Source organism: Lagenorhynchus albirostris, chromosome X, assembly GCF_949774975.1.
Source record: "Lagenorhynchus albirostris chromosome X, mLagAlb1.1, whole genome shotgun sequence".
In the NCBI taxonomy this organism is placed as follows: domain Eukaryota; kingdom Metazoa; phylum Chordata; class Mammalia; order Artiodactyla; family Delphinidae; genus Lagenorhynchus; species Lagenorhynchus albirostris.
The window spans coordinates 87631399-87658429 of NC_083116.1; the positions used below are offsets into that span (position 1 = coordinate 87631399).

At 43.5% G+C, this 27031-nt stretch overlaps 1 protein-coding gene across 2 annotated transcripts; it reads right to left on the bottom strand.

Moving 5' to 3' along the window:
- Nucleotides 1-4101: 4101 nt before the first annotated feature.
- LOC132513507 (diphosphoinositol polyphosphate phosphohydrolase 3-beta) lies at nucleotides 4102-8932 on the bottom strand. 2 transcript variants are annotated; one of them, XM_060137935.1, is made up of 2 exons: nucleotides 8380-8932; nucleotides 4102-4237 (listed from the first exon to the last, which is right to left on the bottom strand). In XM_060137935.1, coding segments are annotated over exons 1-2 (495 nt in total). In that variant the 5' UTR covers nucleotides 8874-8932; the 3' UTR covers nucleotides 4102-4236. The 2 variants fall into 2 exon arrangements, with proteins under 2 accessions (XP_059993918.1, XP_059993919.1); XM_060137936.1 differs by lacking the exon at nucleotides 4102-4237 and having other exon boundaries at nucleotides 8379-8932.
- Between the last annotated feature and the right edge of the window lie 18099 nt (nucleotides 8933-27031).

Genomic DNA, 27031 nt, shown 5'->3' on the forward strand with positions numbered 1-27031 from the left:
TCAAACCAGCTTTGGAAGCCTGTCCTGCTCTCTCCATAAAACCTTTTTTTGTGAGTAATAAATCTTTGAATATCCTCGTGGTGTGTTAGTAGTATCATCAGTCTTGACATCTGAACCAAATTTTGGATGGAGGTCCATTGTGTCTTTATAGAGTGCCCACGACTGGTGGCCTCTGTTTACAGAAAGACTTCCTAGCTGGACATGTGAAGGGAAAGTGGAGTTGTAGGGGAATGGCTCCTCCATGGTGGCCTGACACCCTTGCATGTCTCCACATAGGCTTGAACTGCAGTTAATCTGAGGCTTGGTTAAATGCCTCATGACCTCCCAGAACATGAGGAGATGGAATGCTGTAAGGAGCCGCTACAAGGCCATCTCCCACACACCTCCTTATCTCCTCTAGGAGTCTGTCATGAGGCAGTTTCTCATCACATACCAGTTTCTGATGAGGTATGGGGCACTCTGTCCTGTGCCCCTTAGAACAGACCTGGAGAACATAAAATCACTCAGCTGCAGTCTAGATGTGGCTGTTCAGTAATGGAGTATCCCAAAACTTGCATTACCATCACACAGCCCCCTTTGTTTCTTTGTTGTCTTTTAGGGAATGTGGGGCAAGCACCTGGGGAGCTGGCACCTTTGGCTCATTTTTCTTTGCACTGTATATTTAAGTAATAAACTGTCTATATCTAAAAGTAGCTCATTGTATCTTTACCAGTCCAATCAGTCAGGTCTTGGCCTTGGCTTGTCTTGTATGTGTGAATTTGTTACCATATAATCCTGATTGTTAGTTATATCTTTTACCCATAAAATAAAATAATTAGCATACCTGTATTCATTCAACAGTTCTTAAACTTAATAAATACTGAGGGCTTACTATTTCTTTCAATCATTTGTATTTGGGAAGCCTTCAGTAAATTATCAAATGCAGCTGTGGGGCCAGTTCACCACCTGAGCGAATATCCCATAGTACTTTATGAAGCTAAGACGTTACAAATAATTGGTACTGGAAGATTCTGAAAAATGGAACCATCCTTTATAGACAAAATATTCTTCCCAATAAAGAGAAATTGGAGTACAAACCACAGTCGTCTTATGGTGTCTCATTTTTCACATTTCCAGTAAACAAATACCTGGTAAAATAACAGCAATATATTTTTGACATGTAGGACGTATGACAATCATTTATATAATAAAAATGTTATGGGCACCTGTGGGGCACCATGTTCCAGGCTCTGTGCCAGACTCTGGGGACACAGAGACAACCTAGTCTGGGTCACAGAGCCAGGGGACCTCAGAATTTAGAAGGTAGAGACATGCTAGCTAATAAGTATAATTTTGATAAGAACTATCAAATAACAAAGCAATGGGGTACCTGGGAACATCAGAGTATACCTCACCCCAGGAGATCAAAAATGGTTTTTCAGAAGCAGTGCTGTTTACAAAGGCAGGGGCTATGATTGCCCCCATTTTTCAGATGAGGAAACTGAAGATTAGGCAGGTAAAGTAACTTGGCAGAGGCCACACAGCTAGCAGATAGTCAGGCCAACTTTGAACCATGGCCTGTTGGACTCTAAAACCACTATTTGTTGTAATTACAACCATCACCTACCATTCTATTCCCCTAGCTCTGTTTGCCTCCAAATTAAAAAAAATCTGCTAAAATCAGAGTAAACTCAAGTTAGGAAGAAACTTCCAGGGAAAGATGAATGAAAAACTTTTTGTAATTTTTCTGTTCCTTCTAACAGGGGAACCTTTAAAGTGAAAGCTCTGCCCAGCTGTGAGCAGTAAAGCGCTCTGAGGTAAACCTTTCATCTCCTCTCTTCCAGGAAACAGTTGTTTCTGGGGGAACTGCTTGCTCATGTGATTGGAACACAACCTAGAGGACAGTAAGGAGTAGAATGGGCAGCTTCATCTTCACAGCCCTTCACACTTATGAATTTATTTATTTTATTTATTTTAGGCTGCATAGGGTCTTTGTTGCTGCGTGAAGGCTTTCTCTGGTTGCAGTGAGTGGGGGCTACACTTCATTGCGGTGCCCAGGCTTCTCATTGCAGTGGCTTCTCTTGTCGCGGAGCATGGGATCTAGGTGCACAGGCTTCAGTAGCTGTGGCTCACGGGCTCTAGAGCACATGCTCAGTAATTGCGCCGCACAGGCTTAGTTGCTCCACAACATGTGGGATCTTCCCGGACCAGGGCTTGAACCCATATCCTCTGCATTGGCAGGCGGATTCTTAACCACCGCGCCACCAGGGAAGTCCCTTCACACTTACGAAGGTGTTTATCTTCCCTGGAAGGGACCTCCAATGCTGTTCTCACTTTCTGCCTGCTGCTCCTTGACCCACAAAACAAGTCAGGACAGACCCTATGTTTGTTGATTTCAGTACAGCTTCATTAACTCTGACCTAGAAGGTTTTAGCCTTTACAGAATTCTAAGCACAGTTCAAAACTGAAGGAATATCTGCAGTCTGTGAAACACAAAATGGTTCACTGCAGTCAAGAATGTTAACTACTTACTTTCTTGTGTCACCTACCTTCAAGTATAACTTTAAAATTAATGAATGTGTAACTAACACATTCTACAGCCATTATTCTTCTAAAAAACTATTCAAAAAAATCATTTTGTGGATTTTTATAATTCCATAAATTTGCTCTCTGGAGACTTCACCCCTTTGATTTTCACATTGATATGAACTGGACTTAAGTGTTGTCAAACATCTTGCTCAAGAGAACATGAGGATCCATTCCCATTTTCCAAGAGACATAAATAAAAATTTAACTCTTCTTATTTCCATGGGCCAAATTGAGAAAAAAACTCCTAACAATGGTCTGTAGCAAGGGAAACACTAACTATCCCAGGGTATGCTGCCCCTCTCTTTTTGGGCATTTGACCTCTTGGGCCAGAAATGGCACCCCAGAGCCCACATTTATTAAACAATCTAAAATTTTTCTTCTTCTCAATGCCTCATATATTAGCTTTAATAAGAATTCTGATAACTTTTTGTTAACTTTTTATTATGGAAAATGTCAAATATACAAACGTGGAGAGAAACATATATAATGCACCATCATTTAACCATCACCCAGCTTCAACAATTATCAAGTCAAGGCCAGTCTTGTTTCATCAATATCTCCAACACAATTAACATCCAGACTTATTATTCTGAAGCAAATTCCAGACATCATTTCAACTGTAAATAGTTGAGAATGTATCGCTTAAAGATAAGGACTCTTATTTTCAACATAACCACAATACTATTATTCCAACTAATATCAAATATCAAGTCAATTTTCAAATTATCCAGATTGTATCAAAATGTATTTATTTTACAGTTTAGTCAAATCAGGATCTGAAAAAGATCCATATATTACAACTGGAAAAAGATCCATATATTACAACTGGTTAAGTCTCTTAAATCTCTTTTAATCTATAGGTTCATCCTCCATTTCTTTCATTCTGGCAATCATTTACTGAAGGTACTAGGTCATCTGTCCTGTAGTTTCCTGCAGTCTGGATTCTGCTCATATCATCTCTGTGATGTAGAGTAATGTTTCTCTGTTCCCTGTATTTTCTACAGATCAGGAGTTATGTCTAGAGGCACAGTCAGATTTAGGTTAAAAAATATGAAATATATTTTTTCATAGGTAGTGTAGTGTACTGCCATTAGCAGACACATAATGTCTGGGATGACATAGACATATGAGTAAGAATTTTTGCTTTCTAATATCTCACAAATGCCTTTAAACACTTGTGTGACACCTGATGTACAAAAGCCACATATAAGCTAAACAGACAGCATTTGCTGTACTAACAGCAGATTAGAAGGTAAATGCTTTACCACTCAGTGTCATTACAAAATATTAATTTTTTAGACAAACCTTCAGTGATATCTACCATATTTCTAGTGATGTCTTATATGCTAGATATATAAAAAAGACGAAGGAAATAAGTAAGGTCTTTGCACTCAAGGTCACATAACCTGGTGGGAAATACTGACATATAATCATAAAAGCACAAAAAAGGCCATAGGTGCAAAATTAGAAGTCTGTACAGATATAGTAGTAGTGCAACAACCTGGAGAGTAGTCATTGTAATAAACAGGGAGGAAGTGTCCAAAAGGATAGGACGAGCTGTGTCCTTGGGAGTGTGAAAGAGCTCACCTGTCTTCACAATTCCATTCATCATAGGGTTCACATACTTGATTCTTTCAAAGTAAATCTGAACAACATCTATGCCATTCACCTAAAAAAAAAATCTCATTAATAGTTTTATTGGTTCATCAATTCCTCTAGTCAACAAATATTTACTGAATTATGGTTCATCAACCACTTTGTATTGGAAAAGCCTTCAGTGAATTATCTAATGCAGTTCCACTATAAGGCCACATGAGAGCCTGAGGAATACAGATTGTCCTAGTTAAAATATAAAGCTAAGAAATCAATACACTAGTATTACAGTGTTATAGAAAACACTAGTAGTAGACATTTATAATCTGTGGATCAATGACAGATGTCTCCAAATTTTAGCCACTGTTCTAGGCTCTGAGGATATGGACAGGCTGAGTCCTAGTCCTCAAAGAGTTCATAGTCTAACAGGCCAAACAGTCATTCAGAAAGATGATTACAATACTAGAACAATGCTGAAAATATTTCCTGTTTTGCTTGGTGCTTCCACAAAAGGAACCCTGAAAAAGAGAACTCTGGCCAGTTGTTAGTACTATAGGTTGAAAGCAGCATTTTCACCTTCCTTTTCCCAGTTAACAACTATTGATGGAGGAATTGCTCTTTCTTCCACCTAAAGGGAAGTGGGAGGAGCAGCTCCAGCTTCAGAACCCCTTACCCATCTGTCCCAGAAGGGCCCTCTAATGTTGCTAGTACTTTAGAAGCTGCCTATTCCTGTTGCTTACACGTGTGTGAGCCCGTGTGCAAGCACACATACACCAATATTTATTTGATGTTTCTAAACACAAAAATGTTGAAATATTTACAGTTCTTTTAAAATTAAACCATACAACAGAATTCAAAATATTTATAGCCACCCCCATCCCTTTCAGAGTTACTTCTTTCAACAGTGATCTGATCAGCAAAACAGGTTTCTTAGAAAATATAATATATTGGGCATCCAGGGAAACGATATATCAAACATATCAATATTACCTTTACTCCAACATGTCTTCTTAAAACTTTTGTTAAGGCACTTGCCCAGTTTGGGGGAAAAAACCTAGTCTTTAAAAAATATGCTGGAAACAAATTTCTACCTCATGTCTGAAAGTCTTAATTATCTTTGATCAATGCACTATTTCCTTTCTGGAGAGAATGAATTGAAAGATTCATCTGTACATTTTTAGTGTAATAATCTTATAAATAATGCATGGGTGCTATGTAATGACTGTAGGAAGAAAATTCCAACTGTTGATGGATCAAGTTCTTGGAGGATGGAGGTTAACTAGATACCATTTGGTTTGTTACCTCTGTGTCAACTGTTTTAAGCTGAATTCTTTGGATTTCTGTTTTAAAATGAAAGACTTTTTAGGTTCTTTCATTTAACTTTTTCTTGACTGAACTCCAAAAGCATAACAAGACCTGCCCATGTGAATTTGAAAGCTTAAAGTGTGATAACTGTAAAATGTTCTTTTGCAATTTAGAAATGAAAGGAGTCTTACAGATTGCATAAATTGAAGATAACTGGGAACTGAAGATAATCCTAGCAAGTGATAGAACTCAGTACAAATCTTTCAGAATTAAATACGGCAAATATCTGCAGGCTAACAAGAGTTGATTAACATCAACACTGTACTTTTCACATTTGTCAAATACGAGTTGAAAAGTCAAAACAAGATGGTGCATTATTATCTCTAAGGATGCCATGTACAAGTTAAACCTCCCAGGTGCTTGTAGCAACATTTTAGATGGAGGCAGTATTATATATGAAATGGTCATAAAACAATAATCCAATTTCACTGCTGTTACTGTATACTTTGAAAAATTTCAGGTTACTGAGAATATCATTCATTGATTTGGATTGTTAGAATAGGAAACGTCAACTTGTGGGATTTAGAAAGTTTGTTTAAAAAATAAAATATCTTTCTGTACAAAAACATATTTTTGAAACACATATTTGATAATTCTACATAATTTTGAATATGAAATAATAATTGGTTTTTAAAATGTGTTCATTCTCTACTCATTCCTTTGGCAACATTAGTTTTGTCAATTACAATACGTACTTTATTTAGACATATTTCTATATAGCAAAGACCTTATTTTAAAAATTGGCACCGAAGTTGAAAAAGAAAACGTAGTGATATTCAATTCTACCAGTGATTGTGTTCTTTATAAAAGGTTAATTTATAGAATAAAAATGTGTTTAAATTACAGTTATTATCCACTTATATTATTATTGATCTGTAGAATATTTTTAAGATGTTAAGTGTTATATATAGAAAGACATCCCCCACCCATACTCTTTTCACAAAGTAGGCATTTCCTCAATCTTCTTGAGAAAAGATCAAGAGTTCCAAGTTTCTAAACTTTCAAAATTTCTTAATACAGAGTGCATTAACAGTGACCCCCCCCAAAAGTTAGTTGACTGACACAAAATATCTATCAATAATGATTAAGAAATATGACACATTCTAGGTTGCCCTAGAAATTAAAAATGATCTTTCTAAGTGCCAATATCCACTTCATGAAGTAGGCTTTACTCTACCTACTTACTATGGCTAGGGGAATAAAGGTAGTCCAAAAGAAACCTAAGCACTTTAGATAGGATCCCTAATTTCAAGCAAGTACTGAAGCAAACATAAGCGCTTTTAACTTGGCACCCAAAAAAGTCTGTCATGTGACACAAAACCTTTATCTTAAATCTTTAGGAGAGATCGGCCAGGCGTCCTAACATTTTGAGAAGTCTGTAGCAGCTGAATATCAAGAAAGCTAACTCACTCAACTGGGATGTAATTACCGTATACTATTCTAGTCCTTTGGCTACTGGTATTCAGACAAGTTTAAGTGGACTATCACAAATTCAAATATGCGGACTTTCATTCAAAGACTAATTTGTATTGAGAGAATGTTGTTCTAGGGCACTGAGACAGGAGCAATGGGAGTTGGAACTCAAGCATGCTAAATCACACTCGGAATACAGTTTTCATAATATGTACATATTAGGATATGTACATAACAATACCTTCCCGAGAGGGCGATTACTCTATAAAATAATATTTTGCTAAGCTACATTTGGGCTAAATGGGAAATGGCTATTTCAAGTAAGAAGTAAAAAACTACCAGTTGTGAAAATGTTCTGAAAATCGAATTATCCACATATGAATTAAGCAGTTTCTGAAAAGGGCAAATTAGATCACATATCTGAAGATAAAATTATTGTTCAGTGTGGAAAGAGCACATGATGTAAAATTTCCCTGGTGGTGCAGTGGTTAAGAATCCGCCTGCCAATGCAGGGGACACAGGTTTGATCCCTGGTCCAGAAAGATCCCACATGCCACGGAGCAACTAAGCCCATGCGACATAACTACTGAGCCTGTGCTCTAGAGCCCACGAGCCACAACTGCTGAGCCTGCGCACGACAACTACTGAAGCCTGCACGCCTAGAGCCCATGCTCCATAACAAGAGAAGCCACCGCAATGAGAAGCCCGTGCACCACAACGAAGAGTAGCCCCCGCTCGCTGCAACCAGAGAAAGCCAGCACGCAGCAACGAAGACCCAACGCAGCCAAAAAAAAAAAAAAATTCTTAAATACTTCTTTGAAATTCAACACTGGTCCTTCAAACCAATCCCCATCACAGAAGGGCTTGCTGACAAGGACTAATGCTGTGAATGAGAAAACAACTTAAGAGAAAAAGTTAATGAAGTTGCCATACAACCAAGGTGATCAGATTTTAAAGGCCTTCACTACAAAAAACCCACAAGACTGGTACCAAAAGTGCACATACGCACACAGACACACGCAGACACATACGGACACACACACACGTGTGAACTGTAAAGAAAAAACAAAACCACAACACGTATACACGTGTACACACACACACACACACCCGCCCCCCAAAGACTGGGTCAGCAGTTAAGGCACCTTTATAAAAAACAAACAAACAAACAAACCAAAAAATCCCATGTGGCTTTGGCTTTCCGAAATGTGTTACAGTGCTACCAAGAAGCGATTCTGAAAGCATCTGAAAACGTGCAAAATGTCTGAAAACAGTGCCTGGCAACTGAGACAGTTTGCAAGCGTGATTCAGAGGTCTGCCAAGGAAACAAAAGAAGCCTCCCTCCTCCCGGTGAGACCTCACACGGCACCAGGGGCGCTCCGGGCACTATTTACTGTCAGGTAGGTGGAAAGCAAGAGTCTGTGCAGGAGCGGTACATACTAGGGATCGCTCTCTGGCGGGGACGGGGCCATGGAGTTTCCACTGGTTGGGGAACCGCCCAGCTTTAGTTTTTGCAGATATTCGGCATGCACGGGCTTGTGGCACTGGAGAACCTTGATCGCATCTTCGACTTTGAACCACTCTCGCTTCCTCCCAATGCTAACCGAATCTTCCCAATCCTCCAGAATCTCAGTGACAGTCAGTACATACACGTACGTTCTGTGCTTGCGATCTTGGTTCTGCTCGAAAATGCCCAGGAGCCGGCCCAACTTCCCCTTGACTCCCGCCTCTTCGTACACCTCGCGGACTGCAGCACCGCCCGGCTCCTCCTCGGGCTCCATGCCCCCGCCCGGCACGATCCAGCGGTCCGGGTACCGACTGCTACTCACTAACAGCACCTCGTCTTCGCGCTCGCTCCGGAAGCACAGGCACGCCGCCCGCTTCTTGAACCCCTCCGGGTCGTAGGTCCGCGTCTGGTTCGGCTTGCACTTCATCCTCGAGGCCGCTCGCCGCTGCTCGGGTCCCCGCTGCCGCCGCCACCGGGACGAGGGACTCCGAGGTGCTGCCGAGAGAAAGGGCCGCGGCGAGGGGCGGCGAGAGAGACGCGCCTCAGCCCGCGAGCCCCGGGCGCTCGGGGAAGATGAGGCGGGGGCGGGGACGGAGGCGGGGGCGCGCGAGGTACGTCAGTCGGTCCGTCCCCCCGCGCGGCCGGGGGGTCCCGGGCGCAGACGCCTGAGTGGAGGAGGCGCCACCGCCCCCGCCCCCATCCCCGCCTCCGCCCCGGAGCCCGCCACTCTGCGCGGAGCCCACCCGCGTCTCCGGTGCGCGTCCGCGTCCCTCCCTCCTCAGCCGACGGGGCCGGGGTTGAGCGAGGTGAGGCGCATTCGCGGGCGCGTCCGCGTCCCCGGGCACGTGCGCGTTCCCGTCGGAGGGCGGGGGGCGGGGGTCTCGTGGCTCCCGCGGCGCGCGGCGCCTGGGGCGCACTGCGCAGGCGCCCCGCACCTCCGGGCTGGGAATCTGCAGCCCCCGGGGTGAAATGCACCGCCTTGTGACCTGGGCCAAGCTTGCTTCCACGTGTGCCTTCGAGCCAGACGTGGCTGTGGCGCGGCCGGACGTTTCTCCTCACCCTCCCCACCAGGTTGCAGGAAACACACACGCAATCGTTTTACACACAGGACGGACGGTCAAGTGCGTGTGGTCCTCGTCATCACCCATAAGGTAGAGTGCCGGCTTACTTACAGGAAGGCCCCGGTTTTGTCAAGACGATCCTCGGTATTCTTGACAAAACAGTACCTAATCTTTGCTGAGTCATATCATGCAGTTTTGTTTCTTCAGCAGGTTCTTCACCTTGCCAGGCATCTTGGCACAGCCCATAAGTGAACACCTTTCTTGAACCCCTATTGACATCTTACCCAACCTCTGGTCCTCGGTTTGCTCAGCAGTAAACTCCTCACCTACTTGGTTCAGACCTTTGCACTTTGGGTCATGTTCACCCAACAGCTGGAGAACCACCCAAAGCAGTGTTTTATTAAATCCCAGGAATCTCTCCCCTCCACACACTCCACCCTTGTCTCTCTTTCTCATTGAGAAGTACTGGTTGAGGCTTTGGGAAACATGCCTCTGGCAACCCCTTCATATTTTGCATGTTGATTTTTAGAAGCCTCCTGGCCAGGGACTCCAGCAAGGCCACTTGGTGCTCTCTCCCCTCTGTCTGGTCATCCTGTCCCCTTGGCCAAGAAGTGGCCCTCCCACAGCCCCAGATGTAACAGCCTAAAGCCTTCCCCCTCCTTCGTATTTTTTCTTATTGTTTCCCTGCTCTCACAGTAACCTGTGGAGAAGACCTCTGATATCCCCTCCCTTTTGCCTTATTGCAACCTAGGCATCTTTGTCTCTCTCTTACCCACAGACCGTCTGCTGGCATCAGGCAAGCAGGGTCACAACACCTCACTTTTCCAGTGAAATAATCCATTCATCAAGGAGAAATTGAATCGGAAAGGTATGTGGAAAATGGTTACGAAACATACAGTCCGGTTTTTAAATAACAAGTTAGTTCAGCTTGCCAGTTCAGCTTGTTCCACGCCGTGTGTATCCAAATAGCTCATAAAATTGATTCTGTTCCTGGTGGCAAGACTACCCTCAATATCTAGAAGTATAATAAGACAAAAATATATGGGCATAATATAATAAAACTGTATGAAGAAAATGGTAAAATGGAGAAATGAAGAGAATGACCTCAACCAATAGCGATACTAGTGCTAATGACCACATTTTACCGATATATGGATGATCAAGGAACATTTGGAGGAAGGCAACATACCGTGATTAAAAACAAACTAGGAGGACTTCCCTGGTGGCCCAGTGGTTAAGACTCTGCGCTTCAATGCAGGGGGCACGGGTTGGATCCCTGGCTGGGGAACTGCCTCACGCCGCGAGGTGTGGACAAAACAAACAAACAAACAAAACACAACAAAAAAACCCCCAAAACACTAGGAAAATAGATTTCAGCACAGGCTGTATACCTCAGTGTGCCCATACTCACAAATAAATGATGTTAAACAACTAGAAACAAAATCCATTATAGTCAGGATCTAGGCAAATATACCAATTATCACCCATATTATTACATATCATTTTAGATTTTCTTTCCCGTGCAATGAGATTGTAAAGAGAAAAAAGCCTACCATTTTGATAAATAAGACAAAATTGTCATTCTTAGCAGATGGTAGGAATATATTCTTGGGAAACACCTAAGAAACGATGTAAAAATAAATTTCTTTAGGGCTTCCCTGGTGGCGCAGTGGTTGGGAATCCGCCTGCCGATGCAGGGGACACGGGTTCGTGACCCGGTCCGGGAGGATCCCACATGCCGCGGAGCGGCTGGGCCCGTGGGCCATGGCCGCTGAGACTGCGCGTCCGGAGCCTGTGCTCCGCAGCGGGAGGGGCCACAATGGTGAGAGGCCCGTGTACGGCAAAAATAAATAAATAAAAATAAATAAAAAATAAATTTCTTTAAATGGTAGACGTTAATAAACATTAACATTTAAAATCCCAAGAGCTTTCATGTATGCCAGCAATAACCCTGTAGAAAATATAATGTGGAAACGATGACATCACAGTAGCAATATCAACCACTACAAAGTAAACGAAATACCGAGGGATCCTAAAAAATATGGTTAGGGCATTGTAGTAGAAAATGATAAAACTTGTACTCAACTCTAAAAGATATTTGAATTAATCAAGAGGAACTTTAGCAAAGCTGGGAGATTGGACTGGTGTCTGCAGGGAGGTGTGGACCAAACAGGCCCCAGCCACATCACCAGTCTGCTTCACAGTTACCAGGTAGTATGTCCTTGTCTCACCAGAGGTGCCGTTTTATAGTCTGCTGCATCACTCCCACATCAGATTATACCTATGCAATATGTCTGTGCTGGGGGTGGGGCATATTTATTGGAAGGGGGAGGAGAAGCAACATTATAATATGGAAGGAGATAGAGACTGAATTCCTACTGGCAAAGTCATAACATGTTCCTGGATAAAGAGATCCACAGGTTGTAGGTTTAGTGCAATGCCAAGGAAGTTTCCAAATTAGTTTTTTTCCAAATTTCATAAAATAATTTTATTTTCCACCTGTTAAAACAATAGGGCAAGACAGTTTTAACTTTTTCTAAAGAAGAGTAGAAATCTTTTTTGGGAGACTAGCACTCTGCTGTCTGGTTTATCTATAGTTCATTGTTTCTCCACTGATGAACAGGGTTGTTTCATGAGCCACTGTGGTAGCAGACTGTTACAGCAACAGCTGTGATACGTGCATGCCTCCCACATTGTCCTTGGCCTTGGCACGGAGCTTGCTTTGTGCCATGGGACCATAGCAAGTGTGAAGCAAGCAGAGAATTGAAAAGTGCCTGTGCACTGGGGTTTGCCCTCTCTTGCTGCTCTTGAAACAAGATGACAACAATGTGAAGAAGCCTGGGCTAGGTGAATGATGAGAGATCCACAGTCCATGCATCGCCTTCACCCCACCTTACAGTGGATCCTTTGCCAGAAATGTAGGTGAGACCATCCTAGACCATACAGCCCGCAGCAGAGCCAGTTAGCCGATAGAGCACTGACCACGGATGCATAAGTAAGCCCTCTGAGAAGAGCAGAAGGACCAGTCACCCGAGCCCAGCTGAAGTCGTTGGGCTGCAGAATTATGAGCAAAAGAATCAGTTGTTGTTTAAAGCCACTAAAATTTGGGGTGGTTTCTTATACATCAAGAGCTAGCTGACACCACCATTAACTGCCATCCATCAAAATCCAACCAAAAATAAAGCAAGTATGTTTCCCAGTAGAAATTCCACCTCTTCTTGAAGAGGTTGCCATTGAACTTTCCCTGGAGTCAGAAGGAGAGGGATGAAGTTAAGACATGTAATATTTGTACGTGTCAGTCTTTGTGCCAGACCCTGTGTTGAGCCCTGTATCCTGTTTAACTGACAGCCCATTAAATCCTAAGGAGACAGTTATTATTTCCGTTTCATAGAAGAGAAGGCTTAGAGTGGAGTTAGTATTTGAATTCAAGTCTTCATGTCTCTATAGCTGTGCTCTCACAAAGTCACCATGTCTTGTCAAAAGGATTCTTTTTATCAAGAGCTACGGTTTGTTGTGGCATTTAAAAAAATTTATTTTATTGAAGTGTAGTTGATTTACAACGTTGTATTCATTTCTACTGTATAGCAAAGTGATTCAGTTATACATATGTATACATTCTTTTTCATGTTCTTTTCCATTATGGTTTATCACAGGATATTGAGTATAGATCCCTGCGCTGTACAGTAGAACCTTGCTGTTTATCCATTCTATATATAATACTTTGCATCTGCTAATCCCAAACTCCCAATCCATCCCTCTCCCAGCCTCCTCCCCCTTGGCAACCACGAGGCTGCTCTCTATGTCTGTGAGTCCTTTTCTGTTTCGTAGATAAGTTCATTCGCGTCATATTTTAGATTTCACATATAAGTGATATCACATGGTATTTGCCTTTCTCTATCTGACTTCCTTCACTTAGTATGATAATCTCTAGGCCCATCCATGTTGCGGCAAGTGGCATTATTGCATTCTCTTTTGTGGCTGAGTAGTGTTCCATTGTATATAGGAACCACATCATCTTTATGCATTCCTCTGTCGATGGACATTTAGGTTGTTTCCATGTCTTGGCTGTTGTGAAGAGTGCTGCAGTGAACACTGGGGTGCATGTATCTTTTCAAGTTATGTTTTTCTCCAGATATATGCCTGGGAGTGGGATTGCAGGATCATATGGCAACTCTGTTTTTAGTTTTTTTGAGGAACCTCCATACCGTTTTCCACAGTGGCTCCACCAGTTTACATTCTGTTGTGGCATTTTTGGATGACGTTCAGAGTTGACTTCTTAGGTAAGGTGTTCATTTGCTAAGGGTCACTGAGTTCAAAGGAAGCTATTTCCGCTCTGGATGTTCTTCTCCTGAGAAATATAGTGAAAAGCCCACCTGAGGGCCCATCTCACTCCCACCAATGAAGGATGTCACCTTGACACGTTACTTAACAACTTGAAGTTCAATTTCCCCTGCAAGCATAAAATGGAATTAGTGTTACAGAGAAGAAGGCGTTCTATTTTGTCATCATCCTGGGCATTGATTTTGATTTGTCGAGGGTCCGCTTTATGCATGTAATATTTATTTACCAGCAAAATTGAAAAATGAGTATCAAAATCTCCTTTCAACAGATTAAGAGACAGGCTGAGATGGGTTTAAGGAGGTGAGGCAGCAAGTGATGGAGCTGAGTCACACGCTGGTCTGCCTGACACCAAAGGTAATCTTCCCTTCACTATGACAGATTTCGCACGTGTTGAGAGTTGCTGAGATACACACACAGTGCATGTCATTCCTTGTGGCGCAGACTTCCTCCGCTCTCATTTTTTTCTGCCTGGGAGATCTGGGCAGCCAGGAGAACACAGCTTCTATGTAATGTTCTAAAACTGAGAGGATCTGCTCTGAGCGCAACTAGTCTGGGATACATATTTCCACATGTTTTCTGATTTAGGAAAGAGCAGGCAGATTGGAAAGTGACAGCAACATTAGAAGCATGGTCCTGGGAAGTTGGGTGCCTTTCTTGGTGAGATGGGCATGGAACCTAGAGCTGCCTCTTTTGTGATTAATTTTAAGTGGAATGCAATTCTAAGAGGGAGGACCTCTCCAGAACAGCTGTCACCGCAGATGGAGAACGTTACAGACCTTCTGAGAGCCTTGTGGTCTTCACAGCTGCACCCAGCTTTCAGGAGAGTGACCACACATACCTGAGAGGATTTCTAGACGTACTAAAGGGAAGCAGAGTCGGGAAATGTGATTTTAGTAGTAGTCAGTGAGTGGGAAAAAAATTGGTGTTTTGTAAACCAAATGCCCTAGAACTTAAGTCTGGCTCTCTCAGTAGCTGTGCAGCCTTAAGCAAGTGAATATCTTGGACCTTGATAGTTCTCATCTGTAAAATGGGGATAGTAAAAGTACCTAACTCATTAACTTCAACCCTCCCCCAAAGGCTTTCCTGACCATGTGTACTCACCCACCCCTTACACTGCGATTAAATGACCCTCCTCCATTTTACCGGGCTCCCTTGACTTTAATTCTGTCATGGCTCTAATCAAGGATCGAGCGCTGTGATGATCTGTCTGTATGTTTGTAAGAAATTGAAAGGCTAGGGTCCAGCCTGATACATACCTGTTCCCCCTGAGTCAGCACAGTGACCTGAGCTCGGCATCCAGCAGGGATTCAAAATACATTGATTGACTGAAAGAGTGTGACAGAGCCTACATGGATCATAAAGGATGGTTCTCATTGTACCTAATAATTGTTTATTACAAATATAAAATGAAAGACGAGTGAAGAGAGGCAACTCCACACATAGCTTTTCACGTGTGTGAAAAGGGAGGCTTCATCATGTTCCTTGGATAATCTGTTTTTCCTTGAAACACAGCAAGGGCTTCAGAGTGGGGCTACAGTAGGTAGTTCAGTAGAAACTTCTCAAATACAAAGGGATTGGAACAAAAAAATACCTCCCCATTTTTTTTTCTTTGCTTAATGGATGAACCATGGGGATGAATACAGGACTTGTAAGTTTGTGATTTTGTGAGTAACGGCACACGTGTGCACAGTCACGGGCGTGAGCCCAACGGTCAATGGAGGTCAAGTCCAGGTGAGTGTTTCCACTCTCTCGCAAAGAGGCAGCACTCCTTGATTTCTCCTGCTTCTTTGATCACTCCCTCTGGTCCCCTGACTGCTGTATCCCTGCTCTTCACTGATACTGTCCTCTGTACAGACCTCTAATTCAGCAACTAAACCCTTCCTAGCGCTGTTCCGTTCATGGCTCAGAGTCAAATGCGAAACCCTCAGAAAGGTGTACGAGGCCCTACAAGATCTGGCCCCATTTCCTCTCTGACTTTACCCCACCAGCCTCCCTTCAGTCACTCAGGTCCAGGACTCTGCAGTTTCTGGATCTTGTCAGCCAGGCTCCCTCCTCAGGGTCTTTGCTCTAGCTCTTCCCTTTGCCCGGATGCTCCTCACCCACATCTGCCTGGCTGACTTCCTCATTTCCCTGGAGGCCTTGCTCAGTTCTCGCCTTCTCAGTGAGGGCTAACCAGGCCACAGAACAGCATATTGCCAAGTGCACCCGTCTTTCCCACCCTCCACCCTATCCCTGATCCCCTTTGCCTTGGCCTAAATTGTCCTTTTGTTATAACACTTATCAACTAACAGACTCTGTTATTTACTTCTTTGTTATGTTTGTTGCTTATCTCTGTCCTCCCCCAGAGCTCCCAGCTGTGAGGTCCTTGGTCTTAGGGATCTTTGTCTCTTGCTCACTGGTCAATCTCCAGCAGCCCAAAACTTTGCTGAGCACACATTGTAGTCATGCAGAGGATATCTGTTGATGTAATGAGTGTGTCTGCCTCCCTTGGTACATTGTGATACCCTTGAGGGCAAGGGCCATGTTTCATTGGTCTTTGTCAGTCCATGATCCAGGACACTTTCTGATACAACTGGGAAGGCACTACGGAATATTCATTGAATTAATCAATCCGTTAATTAATTAATTTGTGAAAGCGATACTAACAGGGAAAACATTCTGTTTACAAACTGCAGTTATTCCAGTAGGTGCCATCTGTGTGAGCACCATGTCTGTATCAGCTGCCATGCAAACTCTGCTGGTCGGCGCGGCCAGATGTCTGACTCATTTTCCGTGGATCCCTCCTAGGCTCCAGCCCTGTGCTTACTACACAGCATGACTTAGGGTGGCGTTTCCAGACCTCAGGCCTTCGTCACCTAAATAGACTTTGCTTTATCTGCGCAGAACATGTACTAATTTACATAATATATTTTCTTCAAATAAAAGTGTATCTTTGAGAATAAAAGGTAATCATACAGTTAAACGTGGTGAACGCAAAAGAATGTAATGAGCTAGTTGAAATGAAAGTTGAGATTAATGTGAAGTAATAGTACATGCAGCGATGGGCACCAAGCTAGGCTCTTCATTGATCTTCTGTAGTTGAATCCTAGGACTACAGGATTTGTAGTTGAATTCCTTCAGAGGAAATATTGTCATTCCCACTTCGTAAGGGAGACTGTTGAGATGACGGACATTCTGTAAGTTGCCCACGATCTGGCAGTAGATAGCCCAAATGAGAGGGAAACTCGGGGCTCACCGATGATAACACCCCAGAAAGAGTGCAGCATAGGCAGACCCCCGCTTAATTTGCTCCCAGCAGTCCTGTCCGGTTCCCTTCCTTTTTTCACTGATCCAGCTCTCCAAAGCTTTCATCCCATCTCCTAACACTTGCAGAAGCTCTTCATCCCAGAGGTCTCGCCCCAGCTGCTTTGGCCAAATGTTGGTATATTCAACACTGATTCCTGCTGCGGCAGATGGAAGGTGACTATTCTGAGTCCTTGTGAAGGAACAAAGTAATTGTTGTTTACACTCCTTCATGACTTTTGATGATTGTGGATCCTGGGGAGGGTCCTTTGTTGCAGAGCTAGTTTCCTTGTGTGAGAATCCTGTTCTTGGCAGGATGCCCTTTTCTTCCACAAAGACATCCAACTGGCCCAGGAGGGAAGATCAGGAGTTTACTGATCAATGCTGCTGTGCACCCACAGGCCCAGGCACCGTGAGACCAGTTCCCTCAGAAGCAATACTACAGATTTCTCAGGGTTACCAAGCTGTTCTGCACATTTCGCAGGCTCCTTTGATGAAGACCACAAGCGAGGTATAGAATCAAAATTGGGATCAGGAAAACGGCCACATTCTCCCGGTACCCCCAGTAAAATCCACCTGTGCTGGGAAGGTGCACCATTAGTGAGCAGCATGGTAGGGTGGCTCTGACCAGGGGTTCTGAGCCGGGCATCATCCTCTGGAATTCGAGATTAGTAGGAAAACGGCTTTTCCTTTACTCTTTTCCCCCCATCTTCTCCTCGGGTGTTTATTATTTCAGGGCACATTGGAAAATCGGTGGTTTTCTTAGCAGTTTTCCCCAAATACGAGATCTCCTAGGAGAGGACACCAATTAGACTCTTAGTTTCTGAGCTTCGCTTTAACTTTGATCAGATAGCTTTTAGTACCAGCCTACGTCTCAAAGGAGGTATCCTTGATTTGTTGCTTCGGATGAACTTTCTGCTGTGTGTAATTCCCAAAATTCTTGTAAAGGAATCCTGTTTTTCTGTTGTTGCTTTTTCCTAACTACATATCAGAAGAGATGATAAAATCTCTTTGAGGGCCTACCATGTGTCAGGTATTTACATATCTCACTGACAATTTTCATAAAATCCCTGTGGCGTAAGTACCATTATTCCAGTTTCACAAATGAGGAAACCAAGGCCCAGGAGGGTAGATACCTTGCTCATCACAGAGCTAGGAAGTGGCAGAGCTGGGATTTAGGAGAACTGCTGTCACAATCCATTGTCTGCATATCTCCACATTTTTTTAAAGTTTTTGAAAAAAATTCCTGTGTTCTTGAGAGTCACCAATGTAAATTTTAAAATTCCACACCGTTGCTATGTCATCATTCTATTTATTTTTCGAGTTTTTCTCATGACAAATAGTACCTTCCTTTACAGAAAACATTAAGCTTATAACATTAGAGTTGGGGGTGGCAGACATGGAAAGGCTTACACATGGCTAAGTTCTGGGAATTGTTGCTTTTAGCCATATTGTGGGCTAAAGACCGTGCCACGTGCTGTGTAGAGGCACATGGACAAATGAACCAGATCTCGTCCTCCAACACCTCCTAGGTTCTAGAAGAGTTTGCATGATACTCAAAGACCACACACATGCTACCTATATAGAATGCATCTACTGTCCTACTCCCAGATTGCAAGTGGATGCTTTTGCTGTCAGAGTTTCAGTATGAAAGAAATGCCTTCAGCAAACCTTCAGCAATGCCTACCATGTTTCATGCAGTGTACGTCATACAGGATAAGCAAAGAGCAAAGAAAATATGGTACCAGCCCTTAAGGATCTCACAGGAAAACAAACATAAAAAAGAATGTAATTTCTGAATTAGAAGTATCCACGGAGTACATTTACAGTGCAAGAGAGGAAAAGAGGAAGAGGAGACACAGACTGGGGTGATAAAAAAAAAATAGAGGCAGTAGGATCAGGAGTCAGATCAGGGGAACTGAGACCTTGTGACTGTGAACATGAAGGCCTCTATCTGAAAATTCGACTGTTTGGGGGCTCATGGATGTGATTCCTTAATCCCGAATATTTGTGATTTTCAGCAAAACAAATAATCAAATTACCAGTCTTATATTCACTAATTAATTTCTGCAGTTAAATTTCTTTAAATGATTTTTATGCTTCAGTCACTTTTCACTTGCAAAGCCTAGGGGCTTTAAAAAGGCTCCCACCGGGCTTCCCTGGTGGCACAGTGGTTGAGAGTCCGCCTGCCGATGCAGGGGACACGGGTTCGTGCCCCGGTCTGGGAAGATCCCACATGCCGCGGAGCGGCTGGGCCCGTGAGCCATGGCCGCTGAGCCTGCGCGTCCGGAGCCTGTGCTCCGCAACTGGAGAGGCCACAACAGTGAGAGGCCCGCGTAATGCAAAAAAAAAAAAAAAAAAAAAAAAAGGCTCCCACCGTGAGGATATTTCAGAAACTGAGAGATTGTTAGAAAGGCCAACACTGATCACGAAGCCAGGAAGTCAGCAGTGCACTGGTACTAGAAGCTGCTGAATACAGGGAGCTGGTGTAAAAGTCAGAAAATGCGTATGTTCCACGTGCCGTGGTAGGCTCTGGGGTTAGAGGGATCAGGCAAGCTGATCCAGCTGTCTTCGTACAGAAAATCACGCAGGCAGATCTTAAACCCAGTGGTCTGTAAAGATGTGTCAGGATTATCGAGGAGGCGTCTCACCTGCGCACACACGCGCGCACACACATACACACACTCACACACAGTTAATAACTTAGAATTCTGAAACACAGCTAGGATCACAGAGTGTTGGAGCCAGTCTGTCTACCTCTAAAGCCTCAAAGAATGTCTATGGCACCAAACCCTTTTTCATAAAACTTTATTTCCATTTAATTCAGAGCCACTACCTGCAGTTCCCCTGACTGTGCTTGCCTGCTGTTGCCCTGTAGGGAGCCTGGGAACTGAGTGTTCTGCTTTATCTGAAGTGCAGGGACTGAGTGGGCAGCTCCAGTGTCCAAGCCCTTCACACTGAGTATGGCCCTATCTTACCAGGACGTGCCCTCATGTTGCTGTCACACTGCAGGCTGTCTGTTCTTGCCTCTGTATTGCAGTTAATCTTCCACTACACTAGCGTTAGAATTCTCTGCCCTGCGACTTTGGTGGCGCTTATTTTAATTTGCACCTTAGAGGTTCATGTGGTTATGGCTGGGCCAGAAGTGATTCCTCACCCTCCCCAGTAGGTTGGATACTACAGAGAATTACCTTACGCACAACAGATTCAATACGCTAATGACCTGAATACCGGTGTGTCAGCTTTCTAGTGCTGCGTAACAAATTGCCACAAATTTGGCAGCTTAAACCAGCACGTATTTATTATTTCACGGTTTCCACAGGTAACACGTGTGGCATGCATCAAGTGAGTTCTCTGGTTAGGGTCTCACAAGGCTGAAATCAAGGTGTCAGTGGGCCTGGGACCTTACCTGGAGGCTCCGGGGAAAAAGCAGCTGCCAAGCTCATTCATCCAGGTGAGTGGCAGAATCCAGCTCCTGTGGTGGCAGGACTGAACTATGTCCTTGCAGGATGTCGTCAGGGCTGCTCTCAGATCCTAGAGGCTGCCTGTGTGTGGTTCCCTCCATCTTTAAGCAAACAGTGGTGTGTCAGATCCTCCTTGGGCTTCAGATCTCTGTTGCTTCCCTCTGCTGCAAGCCAGAGAGAACGGTCTGCTTTTAAAGGGCTCCTGTGGTTAGATTAGGCCCTTTTGGATAATCCAGGATAATCTCCTTATTTTAAGGTCAGGGGTTTAATAACCTCAATTACAACTGCAAAATCCTGTTAGCCATGCAGCATAGTGCAAATGTGCACGTGATTCCTCCTCTAATTCGCAATACCTGGGATTATGGTGGGATATGTTGGGAGACCAGTTTTAGAATTCTGCCTACCACAGCCTTTACTAACCATCAGATGATTATTTGTTAAAACCCTGTTTTGCGACCCTGATGGGGTATCTGTAATTCCTGTGATCATACTGCCCACTCTTTACTGAGTTCCATCATGTCATCATGTAGTTTTACTTGCACCAGGTGCTTGTGCCTTCCCAAGTGTATTGGTCAGGGTTCCAGAGGAACAGGACCAATAGGATATTTAGAGAGAGAGAGAGAGAGAGAGAGAGAGAGATTTTTTTTATTAGGAATTGGCTCCCATGTTTGTGGAGGCTGACAAGACCCAAGACCTGCACTTGGCAAGGTGGAGACCCAGGAGAGCTGATGGTGTAGTTCCAGTCCGAGTCCAAAGGCCTGAGAACCAGGAGAGCCAGTGGTGTAAGTTCCAGTCCCGAAGTTGCTGGCATCGTCTCAAGAAGATGCGCTTTTCCAGTTCAAGTCCGCAGGCAGGGAAAGACCGGTGTCCCCCCTCAAGCAGTCAGGCTTGAGTCCCTCCTGCTTGAGGGAAGGTCAGCTTTTTTTGTCCTATTCAGGCTTTCGAGTGATTGCCATGGGACACTCCCACTAGAGGGCCACCTGCTTTACTCAGTCTACCTATCCAAATGGTGATCTCATCTAAAACTCCCTCACAGACACACTCACAATAATGGTCGACCTAATATCTGGGCATCCTCCGTGGGCCAGTCACGTCGACACATAATATCACACATCACTCCAGGCACCTTGACACAGTCCATAATTTAACATTTATTTAAAAATTCCTATTCTATCTCAATTAACTGTTCGGTTTCCCAGCTTCGTCGCCTGTAAGACGGAGTTGTGAATAATTTCACTTGGTTCGTTGCATTTAAACTAATTACCTTTAAGGTTATATGTGTGAAAGGGAAAAACGGATCAGGAAGCAGCTTACATTCTTTACCGTATAGGAGAATTCTGCATCATGTGGCATGCAGATTTAATAATACCTAATATTTATGAAATATTTACCATATTTAGCAAGTCCTTTTGTAAGCTCTTTAAATGCTTTACCTCATTTGTTCAGCAAAACACCATGAGATACATGCCATTGTTAGTCCCCTTTCCGTATGAAGAAACTGAAGCACAGAAGTTAAGTAATTTGTCCAAGATGACAGCTGGTAAGTGGCAGGCCCAGGATTGGAATCTATGGCTTCAGAACCAATGTCCCTAACTAATTAGTGTGACCATATAATTTGTCATCCACACCAGCATGAGAGCACTATTAAAAATTATACCTCAGTGGGCATAAAACAGGAAAGACTTACACGTATGAAGACACTGCTCACTCTGTTAGTGAACATTCTTTGGGTTGCAAGTAGCAGAAAATTCTTTCCTAGATTGGCTCAATTCAAAAGGAAGTTCATGATCTCAGAGTATTTGCAACATCAGCATCACTTTTCCTCCCTCTGCTCGATTATTCCTGTCAGCATACAAACTGGTGTTGTTATTATTATTATTATTATTATTAAAAAACAAACACAAAACGACGTTCTTTTTGCCTCACTCCCTCTTACCTCCTATGGGGCCTTTTCTCCTCCCCTTGGTAGCAGACCTCCCATAAGGAGCGTCTACACTCGCTGTCTCCAGTTCCCCTCCTCCCATTCTGTCTTAATCTCACTCTGATCGAACAAGTACACCTTCACCTAAACTGCAACTGTTGCGGTCAACGTAAGAATGACATTGATATTTCTAAGTCAATGGCTGTGTCACAGTCCCCTCCTTAAGTGACATAATTTTGGACCCAGTTGATCCCTCCCTCCACCTGGAACTACTTTCTCCTCTGATGTATTATTCAGCATTCTCTAGAGACGTGGAAACAATAGGATATGTATACGGGAAGTGATTTATTAAAAGGAATTGTCTCACACAGTTGTGGAGGCTGAGAAGTCTCCCAGTCTGGTGCCTGCAAGCTGGAGACCCAGAAGAGCTGGTGGCCTAATTCAGTTTGACAGTGGCCCGAGGACCAAGAGAACCAACGATGTAGATTCCAGTCGGGGTCTGAAGACCTGAGAAACTGTAGTGCCGAGGACAGAAGAAGATCAATGTCCCAGTTCATTCAGTCAGGCAGGAAAGACTCAGTTTTTCCTTCCTCCACGTTTTGGTTCTGTTCAGGCCTCGAGGGATTGTTTGATGTCCACGTGTGCTGGGAAGGGCACACTGCTTTCCTGAGTCCACAGATTCAAATGTTAGTTTCACCTGGAAAGAGCCTTACGGACATACCCAGAGATGACGTTTAGCCAAATATTTGGACACCCCGTTATCCAGTCAAGTTGACACATACACACCTGCGTTCCAGGACAGTACTTTCCTGGTTGTTCTCTGATGTCATGCAGCTGTAGCTCCTCAGTCTTCTTGGCTGTTTCTCCTCCTGTTCCTGTGACCTCTTGATACCGACAAACCTCAGAACTGAATCCTTGTCCTCTTCTCCTCTCTACCTACACTCATTCCTTTCGTGATCTCATCCAGTACTGTGGCTTTCTATGCCATCTGGACCCTCTTCTTTCCCCAGTTTAGATATCCAACTTAGACTCCAGCGTCTGTTGCCACTGTCCACTTGGAAGTCCACGTGGATGTCTAATAGACATTAGATTTTAGCCCTGTAAAAACTGAACTTATTTCAAACAGTCGACTTCTGTTCTTTGTCATCTCAGTTAACATTATCCTTCTAACGACAGCCTCTTCAATAAGTGGTGCTGGGAAAACTGGACAGCTACATGGAAAAGAATGAAATGAGAACACTCCCTAAGACCATACACAAAAATAAACTCAAAATGGATTGAAGACCTAAATGTAAGGCCAGACACTATAAAACTCTTAGAGGAAAGCCTAGGCAGAACACTCTATGACATCAATCACAGCAGGATCCTTTTTGACCCACCTCCTAGAGGAATGGAAATAAAAACAAAAATAAACACATGGGACCTAACGAAACTTAAAAGCTTTTGCACGGCAAAGGAAACCATAAACAAGACGAAAAGACAACCCTCAGAATAGGAGAAAATATTTGCAAACGAAGCAACGGACAAAGGATTAATCTCTAAAACATACAAGCAGCTCATGCAGCTCAATATCAAAAAAAAACAAACAACCCAATCCAAAAAATGGGAGGAAGACCTAAATAGACATTTCTCCAAAGAAGACATACAGATTGCCAACAAACACATGAAAGGATGCTCACCATCACTAATCGTTAGAGAAATGTGAGTGAAAACTACAATGAGGTATCACCTCACACCAGTCAGAATGGCCATCATCAAAATATCTACAAACGGGCTTCCCTGGTGGCGCAGTGGTTGAGAGTCCGCCTGCCAATGCTGGGGACACGGGTTCGTGCCCCGGTCCGGGAAGATCCCACATGCCACGGAGCGGCTGGGCCCGTGAGCCATGGCCGCTGAGCCTGTGCGTCCGGAGCCTGTGCTCCGCAACGGGAGAGGCCACAACAGTGACAGGCCCGTGTACCGCAAAAAAAAAAAAAAAAAAAAAAAAATTTACAAAAAATAAATGCTGGAAAGGGTGTGGAGAAAAGGGAACCCTCTTGCACTGTTGGTGGGAATGTAAACTGATACAGCCACTATGGAGAACAGTATGGCGGTTCCTTAAAAAACTAAAAATAGAACTACCATACGACCTAGCAATCCCACTCCTGGGCGTATACCCTGAGAAAACCATAATTCAAAAAGAGTCATGGCCCACAATGTTCATTGCAGCTCTATTTACAATAGCCAGGACATGGAAGCAGCCTAAGTGTCCATCGACAGATGAATGGATAAAGAAGATGTGGCACATATATACAATGGAATATTAGCCATAAAAAGAAGCGAAACTGAGTTATTTGTAGTGAGGTGCATGGACCTAGAGACTGTCATACAGAGTGAAGTAAGTCAGAAAGAGAAAAAAAAAATACCGTAGGCTAACACATATATATGGAATCTCCAAAAAAAAAAAAAAAGAAGTGGTTCTGAAGAACCTATGGGCCAGAAAGGAATAAAGACACAGACGTAGAGCATGGACTTGAGGACACAGGGAAGGGGAAGCTGGGACGAAGTGAGAGAGTAGCACTGACATATGCACACTACCACATGTAAAATAGATAGCTAGTGGGAAGCAGCCGCATAGCGCAGGGAGATCAGCTCGGTGTTTTGTGACCACCTAGAGGGGATGGATAGGGAGGATGGGAGGGAGACGGAAGAGGGAGGAGATATGGGGATAGATGTATTATGTATAGCCGATTCACTTTGTTATACAGCAGAAACTAACACACCATCGTAAAGCAATTATACTCCTATAAAGATGTTGAGAACAAGCAACAGCAACAAAACAAGCAAACAGAAAAACACGTTATCCTTCTAGATGCTCACTTAGAAAGATTGGGGTCAGTCTTGCCATTATATCCATCCAGAAATCCTGTTGCTTCCATGGTCTAATGCCTCCTCCCGTGCTACCACTTGATTCTAAGCCACTACACTTTATTGCCTTAGAACAACAACAACTTGCAACACCTTTGAAGTATTTACGTGGTCTACCATTTTCTACAAGATTTGCTCTTGTGTTACTTCTCTGAAATCCAACTACACTACCACTAGATCCCTCCACACCTACCTTAACCCTAGTAGTTACACTTTAACTGAAGCCTCTTGCACTGGCTGTTCTCTGTGTTGCAAAGATTCTTCCTCCACATATTTAACAGCTCGCCCCGTCAACTCCTTCAAGACTTTACTCAAATATCACTTTCTGAGGAAGGCCTATCCTGACCGCTTCACAAAATTTCCAGTTTCTCAGCATTCCAGACCTAGTTTGCTTTTCATAACAGTGTAATCTTCCTACATACAGTATAATTTAATCATTTATTTTATTTATTGTTTATACAGTTACCCCAAAATATGAGTTCTATGAGGGCAGAGACAGATGTCTGTTTTGTTGACTACAGTATCTTCAGGGTCAACAGGAGTGCCTGGCAGTTAGCTGGCAGTCACTACCGTTTGGTCCATTTCCCAAATAGACTGGAAGTGCAAAGTAGGGTGGGTTCTAGACATGGCGAAGTCTAGCTCAGGGATGTCATCAAGGGTTCAGATACTTTCCCTCTCTTTTTCTCAGCCACCTCAGTGTCCTCATCATTCTGGTCCCCAGATGTCTGTAGCAGTTCAGGGCTCGTATCTAGGCATGGTAATATTTAGGCAAAAAGGGAAAATATCTTCCAGTGTTCCTTTTCAAAGAGAAAGAAAACTGACATGATACTTTCCAGAAGATATCCACCCGCATCGACCCAAACATATGAGACTGAATCTGGTCACATGACCAACCTAAAATCAGAGATTGTCAAGGATATTGGATGCATCGTGACCGGCTTAGATGAACATGAGATGATGAGGAGTTTATCACAGTGTTCCCTGAAACACATCTGTGCACTGGTGTGATAAGATGAGAGCGAGGTCGGGGGCGGGGCGGGGAGAGAGAGAGAGGAGAGAGAGAGAGAGAGGTTGTGTGTGTGTACTTGATAGGGGGCGGAATTCTGGTACTCAGTGGTTTCAGATTGTAAAGAAACAGATTATGGTAATTCAGGAGGCAGAAGATGGGGGAAAGTTGACGTCTTGCATACAAACTCCTGGTCTGTTAATGGCATGAGGCTAACATCATCTGGGCCATCTGATATGTCCATCTCATACTAGGTAATGCTTTGACAGAGGCACCAGAAACGCTCACAGTCAAGTTGGTAGAGACACTTTTACCCACACAGTGTTTAGATAGGCATTAAAAGTGTTTTATTTCATGGATGAGTAACCAACCCTTTCTGACTGATAACATCTTCACGTAGCCATGTTAATACCTTTATTCAAATCTCAAGGCTTCCCTGTCTTGGGACCTTCCTATTCTCTTTTGTTGGGTTCAGTTTTGAAATAATATATACGTGCATACAAGAGAAGCGTAAAACATATATACGGAGATTTATAATGAGGAATTATAACGTGAAAACCTATGTGACCACCACCCAGGACAATGAGTCAGATAGTATGAAAA

Bases quoted from the DNA above. Each gene is read 5' to 3' on its own strand.
- LOC132513507 (XM_060137935.1), bottom strand. From the start codon at position 8,873: ATGAAGTGCAAGCCGAACCAGACGCGGACCTACGACCCGGAGGGGTTC.